This window comes from Rhincodon typus, chromosome 18, assembly GCF_021869965.1.
Source record: "Rhincodon typus isolate 14 chromosome 18, sRhiTyp1.1, whole genome shotgun sequence".
NCBI classification, from domain to species: domain Eukaryota; kingdom Metazoa; phylum Chordata; class Chondrichthyes; order Orectolobiformes; family Rhincodontidae; genus Rhincodon; species Rhincodon typus.
In genome coordinates, this window is record NC_063349.1 from 24,478,720 (window position 1) to 24,497,714 (window position 18,995).

The following is an 18,995-nucleotide window of genomic DNA, read 5'->3' on the forward strand; positions in this document are numbered from 1 at the left end:
ATGTTCCAAAACCATAAGATTGGGAAAGTCTTCATTCGCTTCAGTGCCATGCGGAATATAACTAAAGAATAAAAATGACAACTTGCATTTATGTTTTTAATTATTATTAAAGAAACATTCTTGGAATGTGGCTATCACTGATTAGGCCAGCATTTATTGTCCAGAAGACATTCAGGAGTAAACTGGAGTCACATGAAGACCAGACTTGTTAAGGACAGATGATTTCCTTCCATAAAGGACATTAGAGAACCAGAGATAGTAGGAACTGCAGATGTTGGAGAATCCGAGACAACAAGGTGCAGGGCTGGATGAACACAGCAGGCCAAGCAGCATCATAGGAGCAGAGAGGCTGACGTTTCGGGCCTCGACCCTTCATCAGAAAAGGGGGAGGGGAAGGGGGTTTTGAAATAAATAGGGAGAGAGTGGGAGGCGGATAGAAGAGGGATAGAGGAGAGGATAGGTGGAGAGGAAACAAACAGGTCGAAGAGGCGGGGATGGGGCCAGGAAAGGTGAGTGTAGGTAGGGAGTTAGGAAGGGGATAGGTCAGTCCAGGGAGGACGGACAGGTCAAGGGGGCGGGATGAGGTTGGTCGGTAGGAGATGGAGGTGCGGCTTGAGGTGGGAGGAGGGGATAGGTGGGAGGAAGAACAGGTTAGGGAGGCAGGGACGAGTTGGACTGGTTTTGGGATGCGGTGGGGGGAGGGGAGATTTTGAAACTTGTGAAATCCACATTGATACCATTGGGCTGCAGGGTTCCCAAGCGGAATATGAGTTGCTGTTCCTGCAACCTTCGGGTGGCATCGTTGTGGCACTGCAGGAGGCCCAGGATGGACATGTCGTCTGAGGAATGGGAGGGGGAGTTGAAATGGTTCGCGACCGGGAGGTGCAGTTGTTTGTTGCGAACCGAGCGTAAGTGTTCTGCAAAGCGGTCCCCGAGTCTCCGCTTGGTTTCCCCGATGTAGAGGAAGCCACACCGGGTACAGCGGATGCAGTATACCACATTGGCAGATGTGCAGGTGAACATCTGCTTGATGTGGAAAGTCTTCTTGGGGCCTGGGATGGGGGTGAGGGAGGAGGTATGGGGGCAGGTGTAGCACTTCCTGCGGTTGCAGGGAAAAGTGCCGGGTGTGGTGGAGCTGGAGGGGAGTGTGGAGCGGACAAGGGAGTCACGGAGAGAGTTGTCCCTCCGGAAAGCAGATAAAGGTGGGGAGGGAAAGATGTCTTTGGTGGTGGGGTCGGATTGCATTAGAGAACCAGATAGGTTTTCGTGACAATCAGCAAGGGCTGCATGGTCACTATAAGGCTAGGAATTTGTTTTTAATTAAATTCAAATTTTACCATCTGCCCTGGTGTAATTTGAATTGGGGTTCTGGCTTATTCCTTAATGACATTACTACTAGGCCCTACTCTCCCAATATCAGGTAGATAATTTACAAAAACATAATCAGATAAAGACAAACAGTAACAAAAACAGAATAAGAAGGAAAGCTGCATTCACCTTTATGAATGAATCCTGCATTATGTGGAATGTATGCAGAGCATCCCTCATGCTAGTTGTAATTTCAACAAAGGCTACCAGGTTAATTTAAAAAGTAAACACATTAAAACTATAAGAATGGGATTATAAAATCTTTCTGATCTGTCAAAAAGTGAATAGACTCAAAGGGAGTATAAAATATTGGATAATGGTAATAATTGGAAATTGAAGTTGAATGACTCATATGATGCAGAAAGAACGGAATTGTGAATCAAAAAGTCAGTCAGGAGAAAGAACTGATCTTGCAGCACCCTCTAGTGAAACAATATGAAATAATTTGGAGTTCACAACTTTCTCTCATGAATTCGTAGTGAAGTACTGAGGCATCTTGATATCTCTGAGAGCTTCCTCCTTTTCTAAATTAAAAATGCAGGCAATAAGCACCAGGTTAGTTAGAATTTGTACCTTAATGTATTACCTTCCTCTTCCTAGTTGAAGTATCTACTGTTTCTTCCTGATCTTCCCCAATTTCTTCAAATATCCAATGGAATACTCTCAGTTATTTTGCAATTTTGCAAATAATTAATCTTGCATTACACATTCTGAATAACTTGTTGCATATTTGCCACATTTTCAGATTTCCACCATTTGCAGTTGTTTTTCTTCAATGTAAGATCAAAACAGTGACTGGCTACCTCAAACTGTTTCCAGTAGATGAGAATCATAAAGGAGGGTCAGTTGGTACTAGATTAAATGATAGTTATTTAAAATGGATGGCAGAAGAAACCTGTTAACAGATTCCTAATCAATCCATTCAGATATGCTTCAATATACCCTTGGAACAGGTGAAACATGAACCCAGGTTCCTGGCTGTAGAAGGTGGGTACATTGCCGTTATACCAAGAGAGTCCTCCAGATGAAGCTTTTTTTTAATTTAACCTACTTTCCTAATTAACCTATTCAGAGATGTTATTACACACTTCTGAAGCAGGCAGGACATGAACCTGGGCCTCCTGGCTCAGAGGCAAGTTCACCACAAAAATCCCTGCATTCTGGTTTTTATTTTCTACATTAACCTGTTCAGGGAGGTTATTACACACCTCGGGAGCCGATGGGACTTGAAACCAGGGGTGGGGACACTACCATTGTACTACAAGAGAGACCTCACAAGGCTATGGAATTCATTTCCAGGGTTAGTGATTAAGGCACAAAGATTGATCAATCACGCAGGCTAATTGGCATAGTTTATGAGCTCAATAACAGCACATTAAGTGACTGTCCTGAATTTTATGGAGGCACACATTATCTGGATCAGACCATTTGATTGAATGAAGATGCATAGTGCGAAGACGATCTTCCACATGAAAAGTTTCCACTCCTACAATGATCAGTTGCTCAGCAACCACAAAAAGAACAACTTATTCTGTGTGCTTTCACTTTCCTGTCAGCTGCCACGAGTCCATCATCCTCCAGCAGTCCAGGCTACCTCAGCTCTTCAATGCAGTCCCACGCTCCGTGAACGGATGCGAGGTTACAAGGGATATACCTTGAACAGATGGCTGCTCACCCCTCTCTGAAAGCTCCAGACAAAGGTACAGAAACTATACACCATGAGCACTTGGCCATCTGAAGATGCAATTCAGTGCCTGGATCAGTCAGATGGCCCCCAGAACAATGCTTTCCGTAAATGGCAGTAAATGAGAGGTATGGGTTTGAGGGCGATGAGATTCTAGAATTATCCAGTTCATTGGAGGAAGAGGAGAAGCACAGCACAGAATGGAAAGTAGAGGTGGAAGGTGTAGAACAGACAGATGCTTCAACTGTAGTGGGAGCTGGCCAGGTCCTGTGTGATGTCTGAAGCTCATGACACCATGCCAAGCAAGTCAGAGATCATTTCATTCAGACATATTTCAATTACATGATTCACACCTTCTAGAACAGCATGTTATAGAACAGACCCTTAGTTGCCTGTGTTAACACATCCATTAAAGACTTAATCCAGAACATGTGAACTCTTAGCCCCAATGCAGTATGTACATCTTCCCAGAGGTTGCTCTGTCACCACAGCCAAATTCTTACTCTCCAACATCTCATAGGTCTTTTCTTCGCCATCATTAATCAAATATCATTGTTTACATTGTGGTCATAAAAGAAATATGGGTGCACTTTCATGAAGAAGACACCCCAGTGACCCACTCAGTACTCTATGTGATGTGGTGACCTCCATGCTGCTTATGTGGTGCTCCCTCAGTGGCCTTGCAGGATCTGGATGCTACCTGTTTGTCTTGGCTTGTGGCTGAGATGCACACGGTGATCGTCCTCATATTGGAGGTGTCTGTGAGGGAGTCTGAATCAAAAATGTTCCCCTTATTAAATAATCCCCAAATTAAACCATCCACAACTGCTTTTGTCACCTCCTACTTCTCCTAAGTCCTGTGCTCCCCACTCAGTGCCTCCCCACATAATCATATTCTGGGACTCACCAATGTCTCTGTACCTGCACTAGTGTGGTGCACCTGTAAAATGTGGCAATTCCTCTTTGGAGCTTTCCTACTTGATTTTTGTCACCTAACAATGGGGGCGATGATTTCCTAGGCTTGATCTCTGCACCTGTAGGAGACAAATAATGAGAAGATTTTGAGCTAGTTTTGGAGAGCAGAAACCTCTGTGTTGCTGACACAATGCCAGTATAACTCAATGTTTGGCATGTTGTTGGATGAAGAAGAGTGCAAAGCTTCTCATTAACCAATGCATTGCCCTCTAATCACCAACTCCTTTGCAAGTGCCCACCTTGTCATAGCTGACCTCTTTACTGTGTGCGACCTTGTTATTTCCAATGTTACCTCCTCCACCACCCATCTGGGCCCTCTCGTGGGAACTGAGTTCTCCATAAAGGTAAATAAAGAGTAAGGAGAGACCTGTGTATTTCATGACCAACATCAGCTGCTCCAATTCATTAGAAGCTGCACATATCGTTGGTGCCAGGTCCTGAGCAGCACAAAGTCCCTTTCTCAGGGGCTAATAACTGCCTTGGGTAAACCCCCTCACCCCCTTGCCCTCTGATACAGCATTTATATTGCCAGAGCAATTCAGATCATTGAAGTTTTTTCAATATTGAATTCAATCTCTGCAAACTACACTCCTATGCTGACTTGTTTAGTTTAGGTGGGTGGTCACATCCTGCCAACTTCCAGGAAAGTGATGTCCCCCTCTGCTCTCATGACATACATTCAACAATCGAGGGGTTGCCCTAACCTGGATTCTAGGCTTCTGGAACAAAAACAGAAGTTGACAAAAAAGGTTTGGCAGCATCTGTGAAGAAAAAAATCAGAGTTAACATTTTGGGTCCGGTGACCCAAAACGTTAATTCTGATTTTTTTCTTCACAGATGCTGCCTGACCTGCTGAACTTTTCCAGCAACTTTTGTTTTTGTTCCTGATTTACAGCATCCGCAGTTTTTTTGGTTTTTATTCTAGGCTTCTGGTTCTCCTGAGACGTTCCATTCACATCACAACACAATTTGTTCCAAGCTAATGTCAGTGCATTCAGTCAGTTGTCACTGTTCAAGTTGAACTCACACATGAGGAGGCACACCTCATTTCCCACTCCCATAGCTATGAACTGCCTTCCAAATCTGCCCTATGAAACCTGAGGGTTTAGGCTCTGGAAGTAGTTCCACTTTCAATTCTTTCAACACAGGAAGAATGCATCCCTATATTCACATTCAAAGTTAGATTGAATAGATGAGTGAAGGAAAAGGGGTTGAAGAGGTTTGGGAGCAGTATGACTGACTGTGATCAGAATTATTTGCTGATACACACTGGTTGGGCCAAATGGCCTATTTCTATGTTGCAATTTCTGTCTCTTAATAAACTCTTCAATGTTGTGAACATTCATGTAATTACTACTCAGTGACATGGTCTTAAGCAATAATTTACTTGACAACTGGGTTCCTTACTAGACTCGTCATGAACAACTAATCCCCATAATGATCCTCTCCACTGATCAGATCTCTTGTAGTAAGCACTCCTCAAATGACTACATTCCTCACACTATGATTACTCTCGTATTCAGTATCACACAGTCACTATTTCCAGCAGGACCCCTCAAACTATTGCTCCTCTAAATGGTAACACTGACCTTTCTGAATAACCTTTCCTACACTTATTATTCTCAATGAATAAGTCTCTTTACTGTAAACATTCTGAATGATTTTCTTCCTTGCATCTTAATAAATTTGTACACTAAGTTGGGCAGGGAAGTAGAAGTGGAGTTTAATCCACACAAGTGTGAATTGATCCATTTTGGGTGGTCAAATGCAAGAGGACAGTAAATAGTAGGAGCCTTAAGAGCATTGCTATATCGAGGGATCATGGGGAGCAAGTCCATAGCTCCCTGAAAGTGGTAACACTAGTGGATAAGGTGGTAGAAAAGGTACTTGCCTTCATCAGTTGGGGCATAGAGTATAAAAGTTGGCAAGTCACATTGCAGCTCAATAAAACTTTAGCTAGGCCATATTTGGAGTATTATTTGCAGTTCTCGTTGCCACATTACAGAAAGGATGATGAGGCTTTGAATGGGGTGCAAAAGAGGTTTAACAGAATGCTGCTGAGATTGGAGTGCATTAGCTATAAGGAGAGAGTGGACAGACTTGGATTTTTTTTTGTTAGTGTCAGAGGCTGATAGAAGTGTATAAAATTATTAGAGGCATGGATAGGGTGGATAGTCAATCTTTTTCCCAGGGTGAAAATATCAAGTACTAGCAGGCATAAGTTTAAAGTGACAGGGGACAAGTTTAAAGGAAGTGTGCAAGGCAAGTTTATTTATACAGAGGATGGTAATTGCCTGGAACGTGCTTTCAGGGGAGGTGGTGGAAGCAGATGTAATAACAGTCTTTGAAAGGCATTTATACCATCACATGAACAGGCAGGGAATGGAGGGATATGAACGATGTGCAGGCAGATGAGATTAGTTTAGAATGGCATCATGGTTGGTGCAGAAATGGTGGGCCGAAGGACCCACACCTGTGCTGTACTGTTCTATATTCTATGTTGTACGTTTTTCTGCATGACCGTTGAAGATCCATTATCACGGTTTTCCTGGACGTAGAAAGGAGAATGTGGCTTTTTGCCTTCAGTAATATCCAATTGCTGCCAACCTAGTTATTGTATTTTGTTTGGTGTGGGGATGTGAGTTTATGTCTCAGTATTTAGTAATTTTTAGAGAATACTTCTTTTGCAATAGGTACTGCCCTTAACTTGCAAGTCAGTGGATAGCTATACTGGATCAACTGAATCAAACTCAGAGTTTCAGAATTCACCTACAAACAACTGCCCTATTCTCCATTGCATGGCATTAACTCTAGGCAGAATCTTATAAGGCCCTGAATGAAGTGGGCTATGGTGAGAAATCCGGGAGAATTGCCTGAGAGATCCAGTGAGGTCTCTCTTGACATCAAGAGCAACTAGAAGCATTTCCAACTAAGTTCTGAACGTAAAGATGAGATTCTTGTTAGGCAGTGGCAAGATGCCTATTAAGAGGCAAGCAGCCTCATTAACACTGAATCTCACCTCATTAATATGCAGCTTCCCATCTTACCACCACTACGAAGTAACTAGATGTCAACAATTCCCAACACGGAAGTCTGAGTGGGTATTTGGCAACTCCAGCTTGTATCCTGCTCCTCTGGGCCTCCACCTTGCAGTCCTGGCTACAAAATCTCAGGGCACGATCCAGGACACTCTCATCCTTGGACACTGACTGACCAATGGAAATCATCATTGCGCCTCTCCAATCCAATTGTAGGACACTTCTGTACTTCACTTCTGCATATTGAGGATTATTGGCAATTAGCATTGCAGTGCTACTGCAAGGGCATTTTATTGATTGGGGCAGGCACCCAGCTCACACACTATACCCAGCTTTATCTCAGAGATGTTCACTTGTCCTTTTATATCTCCCTGAATCTGAGCCTACCTAGCTACTCAAAGCATCCCTGCCTTGCACAGCCTTGCCTTGTTTTGCTTCCCCTTTGCATAAAGTCAAACACTATTCATTAATTTGGTATTAAACATATAGATGTTATAACTAAATAAAAGGGCAAAACATATGGCAAATCCACTCAATGGTCTGACAGCATTGGACTTAGCATCAAAATTCTTTTACTATCAACTTATAACTAGAGCCCTCTAAGTCTCTTTTCTTCAGCGGTCAAAGATACGGAAAGGAGCAAAACTGTTACTTTGCTGAATGACTGAGTTTCTGTAGCTCTTTAAGGCCCAAAGAATCTTCTAGAACAGAGTTTACTTCTGCAGTCAAAAATCAGATGGAGAAGAAACACTCTATAATCCTTATAAAATATGCATTTCTGCAGATTAAACAACAAAGTAATGTATTGCAGTTTAAACAGAGAATAATAATGGATTTAAAGGAAAATTGCTAATGAATTAGCTCCACGGAAACCTTGGCATATTACAATTAAACTACTGCAATTCAATTACATACCAATACACTCAGAGCTCAAAAATTTGGGGTGGAATCTTAAATGGACCTGAATGGCATGGGCAATGACACAAAATCTGGAAATATCATGAGAAGTTCAGTGAGGCCTATTTCAATGTCTGGAGCAACTGGGGGCATTTTCCAGCGAAGTGCCAGGCATCGAGATGAGATTCTCACTTTGCAAAAGCAAGATGCCTACTCAAGGAGGTTTATTACTTGTTATCAGTCTCATTAACTGCCCATCCCCCCTCAGTAATATGCAACTTTTTAGACTGCCAGTTACTGTGAGGAAACTAGACATTGAATTTCTGATGTGAAACTCAGAGTAGGTACCTGATGACTTCAGCTCACTCTTCCAGCCTTCTATCTTGGACACCCAGCAACAAAGTCTCAGGGGATTCTCCAAGCCACCTGTCACACTTATCCTTGTCCAAGGACATTGGTATCCAACAACTGTCATCTCTCAGGGCCCTCATGGCACCTCTCTATTCCACTTGCATGATGCTTCTGAACTTTAAACCTGCACTTCAGGGCACACCAGCAACACACTGGCATTGAAAAGCAGCTGCAAGGACACTTTGTGCACAGTAACAGACAGCCAGCTCACAGACTGCACCTCAGGACTGCTCGCTTTCTCTCTAAGCACTTACTCACCTTGAGTCTACCTTGATGCTCACATCCTTACCTTTCTGCACTTTGCCCTATGTAGCCAGAGGTACCAGCCTCACAGTACTTCATAGAATCATAGAATCCCTACAGTGTGGAAACAGGCCCTTTGGCCCAACAAGTCCACACTGAACCTCAGAGCACCCCACCCAGACCCATCCCCCTATAACCCACCTAATCTACACCTCCCTGAACACTACGGGCAATTTAGCATGGCCAATCCACCTAACCTGCACATCTTTGGACTGTGGGAGGAAACCAGAGGACCCGAAGGAAACCCACACAGACACGGGGAGAATGTGCAAACTCCACACAGACAGGTGCCCGAGGCTGGAATCGAACCCAGGTCCCTGGCGCTGTGAGGCAGCAGCACTAACCACTGTGCCACCGTGCTGCCCTTAAACAAATAGAAGGGCAAAATTTTCCATTTTGCCTTGCCATTTAGTGCAGACACAAAGTCAGGAAGTTTGCCATAATTGGAGACAGCCTTCAGGCAGGGCGTCATGATACAGTAAGTCAAAGGCAGCCTCCGACATCGGTCCAGAGATTTAGAGACAGTCCACTTAGGACTGTAGGGGTCATGATCTTCTACCTATAGGGCAGTCCACCATCCATCATGGCTGTTTCTGCCATAATGTAGGCAGTTTTGTCCTGGAAGGTGATAATAAGAGGGATTGAGTGAGATGAATGAGAATGGCATAAGTATTAGTGCTGGTGCTAGTGAAGAAAGATGCTGAGGTGTCCTGATTGAGTAAGTAGACAGTGCAGATGATCAAAAGCATTAGTGGGTATTGGAGGATTGGGTTTGGTGATTTCAACTGAGGGAAGATGTTACATATGACCGTCAAAAAGTTAGAGTATTAACCTTGGTGGTGTTTGCGGTATTAGGGAGATGGTGCTGGTACTTACCCTGTTGAGCGGAAAAGGTAGTTGATCTTCTTTCTTCACTGCTGGGCATTCCTCCAGATAGCTGAGACCACAATGACACTAGGGACAACCTCAGACCCTGCTGGCATGATCTGATAGTGTGACCTCTTCTGGCAATCCTCAGATTAGAGGGTGTCCTTCCTCTGAACCACCCTATCCACCTTAATCTCTAGATACCTGTTCACAAATCAGAACTGCAATTTATCCTTATCTGCAACTTCCAGAGCAAATGTTATGAACCATGCAGGCTATCAATAGTTTGACAATACTTATCCTAATGCACAATGGCCTTTCAAAGTTGGCATGGCTGCCTTGAATGTTTGTCTACTCTGGGATGCCTGTGCAGTGACAAGTTCTGCTGATTACAGTGAGTGGGAGAATTGGGTTAATGTTGAACATGAAGGGCACAATAGGAATGGCGTAGGAGTCAATGAGGTGACTTTGGGTCAATAGCCATGCAAATGTACGAGGCCTTATGGAGAGAAACCTTCATGAATCTTGAAAAAATTGACTTAGCCAAAACATGTAAGATTCAGCCCGTCAAGATTGTTTCACCCTTCACAAACAGGGATTCAAGCACTACTCTTAATTTCTACGTTTGCCCCTTTTCGTATTCCAATTTCTTCCTCCCTTTGTTTGTGCTGGTCTAAAGTTTTGTAGGTTCTGGCCTCACTCCTGGACTTTGCCAAGTGGACCTCTCTTCATGTGTAAGCTTACACTGTGGAATTATACACACTATTCAGTTACAGAAGAGAGTCAAAGCTCATTTTTTTCTTATTTTGAAGTTCAAAGTTCTTAATTCCAGAGATCAAAATTTAATAATTAAGAGTGAGAGTCCTGGCCATTTATCCACTTTCTTTTTATCTAGCCTAAGGACATTTAGATTAACTATAGTCCCATATTGTCCTCTCTGCTGTCATTCGATGAGGCGCAGATCTCACAGTTCATTGACTTCTATATTTCATTTTTTGATGGTTTTAGATTTTGAAAAAGTGGATCTATGTGGATTATTTTTATTCTTTTACAACTCCTAGATATTTGACTTATTAATTATGTGAGGTTTATTTTGTCTGTCACTGTTATTGCTTTTTTAATTTTTTTTCTACATTTCTAGTTTCTTCTTGGGGGGCTGAACATAAGTGATAACTTAAAGTGCTCCCTGAAGGATGAAGAGCTTGCATCATTGAGACCAGCAAAGACATTTAATGTTATTGTCAATCAAATCATTCCCAAGGAAATCTCTGATATCCGAAGGCTTACTTACAGACAATCCAAATATGTTGGACAGCTCAAGTTTGCTGACTTTGAGAGGATGCTGCTGACCTTGGTGTTCACAGCTTACCAGACATTAAGATTTAAAGGACACCAACAGGACTACTGGGAAGAATCACTTGTAAACATTTTTCAAGCTTTACGACGTGATTTGATGTCTTAAAAATTCTGATTTTGAGGGTACTGGAAGAAAGTTAAGGTTATAAGAGTTTAATCCTTGAATATTTAACTATCTCACTTCTTGTGATTTCTCAATGGTTCCCCTAATTTCTGAAACATACCGTAAGCTTTCTGAATTAACCTTTTTGCGGCATCTGCATTAAAATGCAAGCATTTTCTATCCATTTCACAAAAAGATGACAATGTGTAGCATAATCCTCTCTAATCTAAAGATATGAGTGATGGTAAACTGTGAATATTTTGAATATTGGGCCAATAAATTACAAAAAAACCTGCAGGTGTAAATAAACCTGCCCAAAACTATTTATAGGAATGATATAGAGAGGCATAACACTTTTCAAGCACTTAATTTGAGCCCCTTCCTCTGACTAAATTGGCACAACAAACCTCGAAACAAGTCAATTAACAGTCAGTTACTTTCAATGAATGTAAAAAGGTTTATTTTGCGTACATTATTGACTCTTATTATAGTTTTCAGCTTAAAGTATATCAATTAAATACTTTGCTTACTCTACTGCAATCAGCCCTCAAAACCAACTTATAGGGAGCATAAGAGAATTTCAACCCTTTTTTTCCCCGAGGGATCTGTTGTTAAAAATCAAGTCAAATTAAGACCTTTTATGCTCACTCCAAGAATCAGAAAAGTGGATTCCTATTATAAAAATCTTGTATTAACTTCTCACTGATAGCGGCTGTTGTAGAAAATGGAAGTGTTACATTGGTTTCGGGGTGAGTGTTCTTCTGAGAGTTAAGTGGAGGGTGGGAGCTTTATTCTGCAGCTGACTGTACTAGGGATGGTTGTCATGGGATGGTTAGTGTTGATACAGAATGCCCGAAATGTTTTCAACTCTAGCACAAATATTCTGTCATTTTCAGAAACCCAAAAATAAAAATTTACTTTTAAGGTAAGCTGATAATGAAATAAGTCAGCTGTGATTAAAATGGTAGCAGGTATTTTGCTAATTGATCAATTGCTATGCATTTCCTGCAAAAAATAATGCTTGCTCTTAATTAACCAGAATAGCATAATTTTGTTAAAGATTTGGAAATATAAACAGCTGTTCTATTTAAAAGGCAGTACAATATAAAATATGATTGAAATGAATGCTTTTTGATATCTAAATTGCTGTCTTTGTTTCAATATTGCCAGGTAGAGGGGCAATTTTCAGGGCTTGGGAACGCCAATGTGCTTGAAAATGCGACCTTACCTTCAACATCTCAGATTGGCTTAGTAGGTGCTTATTTCCATTTGCCAGAATGGATTTGAAATGGTGGTAACAGTTTTTCACGAGTCACTCAAAAATAGTAATTAAGAGTGTTATTGGGTGGAGGAATTCACTTGTACATCTTGTACATATTGAGATACATTCTTATAAGAACTGAAGAGGCCATATATTATCACAAACCCAAAAAAGGATAGTAACATAAAATTTTCTCCTATTATAATGACTCCAACCCTTGGGAGGAGAACCAAGATTAACTTGAGACTATGGAAAATCTGACTGTGTTGCATTTCACTTAAATCGTCTACTCTAATATGAGAAATATGATCACTTAAATATGGTTGATCCATGAATCACACATATAGACCCATCACACCACCCTAACACTTATTGGATCATTAAATGTGACTGATTGTAATTGCAGGAACAAATAAATCAGCTGCAGTGAGGCAGGTTCTCTGCATTTTATTGTTGCACCAACATCTAAAAGCTTTTCTTTTTGTGTGTATGGTCAAAAGTACGTATCACATAGGAGTGGGTGGTAAAACTATTGAACGAAGGATTATATTTATTGTATTCATTGAGAAAGTAAGTATTGGTTCTCACTCCTCACTGTGTGCCTGTTTGTCTTTTGAGGTCCCTTAGCATTCTGTTTCAATTTGATTTCTTTAGAGGAATGGGGAGAGTTTGTCCAATTGAGAACTCTGAACTTTGCATGGAGAAAGGTAGATGAATCTATGGCAGTCCATGGTGGTAAAATATCATTGTTAACTACATCTTAAATAGTTGAAATGCAGAGCTTACCTTGTATAAGTAAAGTATTCAATGATATTTGGCTGGACCTCTCATCATAAACTGCAGGTACATTCACCACTGAAGTTCTCATTGGCTACAGCGTGCTGGAGTGTGATCTATTTCAGAGATCAGTAGCGTCAAAAAAAATCCTTCCTCAGAATGTGCTCACAATGCTGTTAATGGAAAAGTGCCATGTTCCCATTCAGGCAGCAATACTTTGCATGAAGAAGTACTTCAATAATGAGTTACAATGTTCTCTTATATATTTAAAATTTCTTTTTATTAAATGATTAAGTGTTACTGAGCCTTTAACAATTTTAAGGATTCGTTCAATTAATGACCAATTAAGTCAAACAAGTTTTAAATAGATCTTTTCTAGTCTCTTTTGTTAATGAATCATAGCTAAGAAATATCAATTAAGTTAATTGGAAAAATTTGTATCCCTGCCTCAGGAGAAAGAGACCTCAGGTATTTGTGGATTGTATTCCAGGGTTATGTTCTTTTGCAAGGCAATCTGAGAGCTTTGGTATGTAATTTCCTTCCCAATAGCCTATTATCTCAAACACCCCAAAATAAGGAAATCTTGGATTCAGTATCAGGATGTCCTTCATGTTTGAAATAAATGGAACAAAAAATGTCATTTCAGTATAGCTTAAGCCATTCTCCCCAGAACTAATGCTGTCAATAGGGGTACCTGGAGATTTAATCATGTGAAATGACCCCAGATATCAATCATTATTATGTCAAGTTTATAAACATTTGGACCTGTCGTTGAGTAGCATAGCTTTCCATAAGAAGAATATGTTTTGATTACTGGCATGTATTGAAGAATTGGAAATCAAGGACAGAAATTTCTGTGACAACACGATGTGAAGCTGGAGGAACACAGCAGGCCAGGCAGCATCAGAAGAGCAGGAAAGTTGACGTTCTGGGTCAGGACCCTTCTTCAGAAAATTCTGTGCTCACCCAGGGCTTTCTGAAGGGTGAGCTGGAGAAGTTAATTTTGGAGGGGGCAAAATTCAGTTTTCTGTTGGTGGGTTAAAAGTTTTGCTATTACATTCTCAGAAACTTTCAGGCAGATTGACATTCCTGAAATTCTGTTTTACATTCATTAGCATGTCATGAATACTCATCAACATGCCATTTGGTTACAATTATATTGATGGATATCAGCTTGTTGGCCAAAAATGAGAAACATGAGGAAGTTCTGAGGAAGGGTCACCAGACCCGAAACGTTAACTCTGTTTTTTTCTTCACAGATGCTGCCAGACCTGCTGAGCTTCTCCAGCAACTTTGTTTTTGTTCCTGATTTACAGTATCTGCAGTTCTTTCAGTTTTTAATGAGAAACATGCCTATTCATGAACCTAACCATATACATGGGCATGTAACTCATAAGATAGACATCTTACTCCAAGAGAGTACAAACCTCTTCATTACCTTAGCTCCTTCAAAACCAAGGTGCTCCTTCACAGAAACACTTACACTGTTAGGAGTGAAGGGGTAACTGACTGGGCAACAAACCTGTCATATTGAGGCAGGAGAGAAATGAGTAGGTGAAAAGTAGTCAAATGTGTACATTCTCCTAGCTGTGTTGAAAAGTCACTGCCCTAATGGTTCGTGAGCTGCTCTATTGAAGCTCCTTTTACGTTTTAAACATGAATCCTGGCAAACATGTGAGAAGCAGTACTACTGTGGTGTCAGAAGTGCAACATTTTAGCAACAATTAACTTCTAATTAGTTTAGCTAAGTTTAAAATTTGTAAAACTCCCTTAATTTGGGAATGTTCCCATTGGAAGATAGCAAATATAATTCCTTTATTCAAAAGGGGAGACAGACAGAAGACGGAAAGCAGGGAGTGACAGGCCAGTTAGTTTTAAATCTGTCATTGGGAAAATGTTAAAGCTATTATAAAAATGTTATAACAAGGAGCTTGAACAAGTTCAAGGGAATCAGAATAAACACAGTTTTGTGAAAGGGAAATCATGTTAAACCAATTTATTAGAATTATTTCACGAAAGAACATCTGCTGTATACAAAAGAGAACTTATGAAATACAATATTTAGATTCTCAGGAAGCATTTTAATCAAGTGAACATCAAATGGCTTTTTGGAAAATAAAAGCACATGGTCTGGGGTGTAGCATATTGCCATGGATAGAAAACTGGCTAGCTAATAGAAAGCATAGAGTTACACATAAAGGGTGATGATCTGGATGGCGAGATGTAATGGAGACTATGCTACAGAGGTCAACTCTGGGGGCTCAAATTTTACAATTTAGAAACATAGAAAATACATGCAGGAGTAGGCCATTTAGCCCCTTCAGCCTACAACATCATTCAGTACAATTATGACTGATCATGCAATCTCAGTATCCCATTCCCGCCTTCTCTCCATACCCCTTGATCCCTTTAGCTGCAAGGGCCATGTCCAGCTCCCTTTTGAATATTTCTAATGAACTGGTCCCAACAGCTTCCTGTGGGAGAGAATTCCACAGGTTCACAACTCTTTGAGTGAAGAAATTCTTCCTCATCTCAGTCCCGAATGGCTTACCCCTTATTCTTAGACTGTGACTGTACGGGACTTTCCCTATATTGGGAACATTTTTCACATCTAGCCTGTCTAGTCCCATCAGGATTTTATGTGTTTCCATGAGATCCCCCCTCTCATTCTTCTAAATTCCAGTGAGTACAGCCTAGTCGATCCAGCCTTTCATCATATGTCAGTCCTGCTATTCTGGGAATCAGTCTGGTGAGCCTTCACTGGACTCCCTGAATACTAAGAATATCCTTCCTCAGACTAGGAGACCAAACTGCGCACACTTCTCAAGGTGTGGCTTCACCAAGGCCCTGTATAACTACAGCAAACATCCTTACTCTGAGAGTCAAATCCCCTCGCTATGAAGGCCAGCATGCCATTAGCTTTCCTCACCACCTGTTGCACCTACATGCCAACTTTCAGAGACTGTTCCACCATGAGACCTCGGGTCTCATTGCACATATATGCATGACTTGGATAAAGGGACTGAAGATATGGTTTTAAGTTTGCTGATGATGCAAAGATAGGTAGAAAAGTATGTTGTGAAGTGGTCGTAAGGAGCCTACAAAGGAAGATAGACAGATTAAAGAATGGCCAAAGGTCTGAAAAATGGAGCATAATGTGGGAAAGTGTAAAATTTTCCATTTTGGCAGGAAGAGTTTAAAAACATATTATCTAAATGGTGTGTGATTGCAGAACTCTCAGATGCAAAGAAATCTGGGTTTCCTCAAGCATGAATCACAAAAGGTTAGGAAACAGGCAGAGCAAGTAATTAGGAAAGCTAGTAAAATATTATCATGTGTTGTGAGAGGAGTTGAATACACAAGATAGAGGGGTTAAACTTCAATTGATATTTATTCATCCGTGAAATGTGGGCATCATTGGTTAGGCCAGAATTTATTGTCCTTTTCTAATTGCCTTGAGATAGTGGTGGTGAGCTGCTTACTTGCACTGCTGTAGTCCGTGTCCAACCCACAGTACTGTTAGGAAGGGAGATTCAAGATATTGATCCAGCAACAACCAAGGAACTGTGATACAGTCCAAGTCACAATAGGGTGTGGTTTTGAGGGGAACTTACAGGTGGTGGTGTTGCCATGCATTTGCTGACCATGTTCTTATAGGTGGCAGACTTCACAGGTTTGGAAGGTGCTGTTGGAAAAGCGTACATTGCTGGTGAAAGGAGTGAATGTTGAAGGTGCTGGATGGGTTGCCAGTCACGTGAGCTACTGGCAAGCCTGTTAAATGTTGTTGAAGCTGCATTTATCCAGGCAAATGGAGAGCATTGCATCACACTCCCGCTTGTGTCTTATAGATGGTTGACAGGCTTTGGGAGGCAGGAGGTGAGTCACTCACTGCAGAATTCCTACCCTTTGTCCTGGTCTTGTAGCTAAGGTATTTATATGTCTGGTACAGGTCATTTTCTGGTTGACGGTAACCGCCAGGACATCGAAAGTGGGGTATTCATTGATGGTAATGATATTGAATGTCAGGTGACAATGTTTAGACTCTGTTGTTGGAGATGGTCATTGCCTGGTAGTTATGTGGCATGAATGTAATTTGCCACTTATCACCCAACCTGGATATTGTCCAAGTCTTGTTGCATACGGACCACTGAAAAGGGTTGGGCCTATGACACTACTCTGAGGAATTCCAGCAGAGATGTTCTGGTGCTGAAATGCTTAACATCCATCAACTACAACCTTTGTGTGATAATTAATTCCAGCTATCACAGAGTTTTCCCCCCCCCCCCATTTCCAATGACTCAGGTTTTGCTAGGGCACACTTGGACAAGTGCAGCCTTGCCATCAAGGGCACTCACTCTCTTCTCACCTCTTTATTGTCTGTGTTTGGACTAAGGCTGCAATCAGGTCAAGAGCCAGAAGCCCTGGTGGAACCCAAACTGAGATTCAGCGAGTAGGTTATTGTTAAGCATGTGCTGCTTCACAACATTGTTGTCAATCCCTCCCATCATTAAACAAAGAAACATAGAAGATAGGAGCAGGAGTAGGCCATTCAATGTCTCAAGTGTGCTTCACCATTCAACATGATCATGGCTGATCATTGAGCTCAACACCTTAATCTCACCCTCCCCCTATATCCCTTGATCCTTTTAGCCACAAGAAATATCTAACTATTTCTTGGAAAAGTGATGTTTTGGCCTCACCACTTTCTGCAGTTGGGGATTCCATAGGTTCACCACTGTCTGGATGAAGACATTGTTCATCATGTCAGTGCTAAAAGGTTTATCCCTTATCTTTAAACTATGACCCCTGGTTTTGGACTTCTCCACTATTGGGAATATCCTTCCTGCATCTAACTTGTCTAGTCCTGTTTGAATTTTGCAGGTTTCTGTGAGATTTCCCCCTCATTCTTCTAAACTCTAGTAATTACAAACATAGCTGACTCAATCTCTCCTCTTATATCAGTCCTGCCATTCCAGGAATCAATTTGGTAAACCTTCACTGCACTCCTTCTGTAGCAAGAACACCCTTCCTCAGATAAGGAGACTAAAGCTGCACATAATGTTCCAGGTGTGGCCTTACCAACACCCTGTATAATTGCAGCAAGATGGCAGGTATCTTTTCCCTAAGGTGGAAGATTTCAAGACTGGGGGCATATTTTTAAGTGAGAGGAGAAAGATTGAAAAAAGTCATGAGGCCATTTTTTACACAGAGAGTGCTTCGTGTGTGGAATGATCTTCAAGAGAAAGTGGTGGATGGAGTGCAGTTACACTATTTAAAAGACTTTGGATAAGTACCTGAATAAGAAATGTTTGGAGAGATATGGGTCAAACGCAGGCAGGTGGGATTAGTTTAGTTTGGTATTACGGTCGGCATGGACTGGTCGGACCGAAGAGTCTGTTTCTATACTGTGTGACTCTATGATTCTATGGCATCTTGTTTCTGTACTCAAACTCTCTCACTATGAAGGCCAACATAGAGTTTGCCTTCTGTACAATCTGCTGCAGTTGCGCACTTACTTTCAGTGACTGGTGCACAAGGTCACTCAAGTCTTGTTGAATATTCCCCTCTCTTAATTTACAGCCATTCAAATAATAATCTCCTTTTTAGTTTTGTGACCAAAATGGTTAATCTCACATTTATTCACATTATACCACATCTGCCATGCGTTTGCCCACAAACTCAGCCTGTCCAAATTACACTGCAACATCTCTTCATCCTCCTCACCGCTGACACTCCCACCCAGTTTTGTGTCATCTGCAAATTTTGAGATATTAAGTTTAGTTTCCTCATCCAAATCATTAACATATATGGTGAATAGCAAAGGTCCTAGTACCAATCACTGCAGTACCCCATAAATCACTGCCTGTCATTCAGAAAAAGACCCATTTATTTCTCTGACAACAAGGTGCAGGGCTGGATGAACACAGCAGGCCAAGCAGCATCATAGGAGCAGAG

General features: G+C 41.4%; 1 protein-coding gene across 1 annotated transcript in view; it reads left to right on the plus strand.

Annotated features, from left to right (window-relative positions):
- LOC109935448 (protein FAM180A) overlaps window positions 1–12,729 on the plus strand; it is a 67,027-nt gene extending 54,298 nt beyond the window's left edge. The window contains exon 3 of the mRNA XM_048607868.1: window positions 10,685–12,729. Coding sequence (XP_048463825.1) covers window positions 10,685–11,005 — 321 coding nt within the window. The 3' untranslated portion in view covers window positions 11,006–12,729. The remainder of the gene's footprint in view (window positions 1–10,684) is intronic.
- The last annotated feature ends 6,266 nt before the right edge of the window (window positions 12,730–18,995 follow it).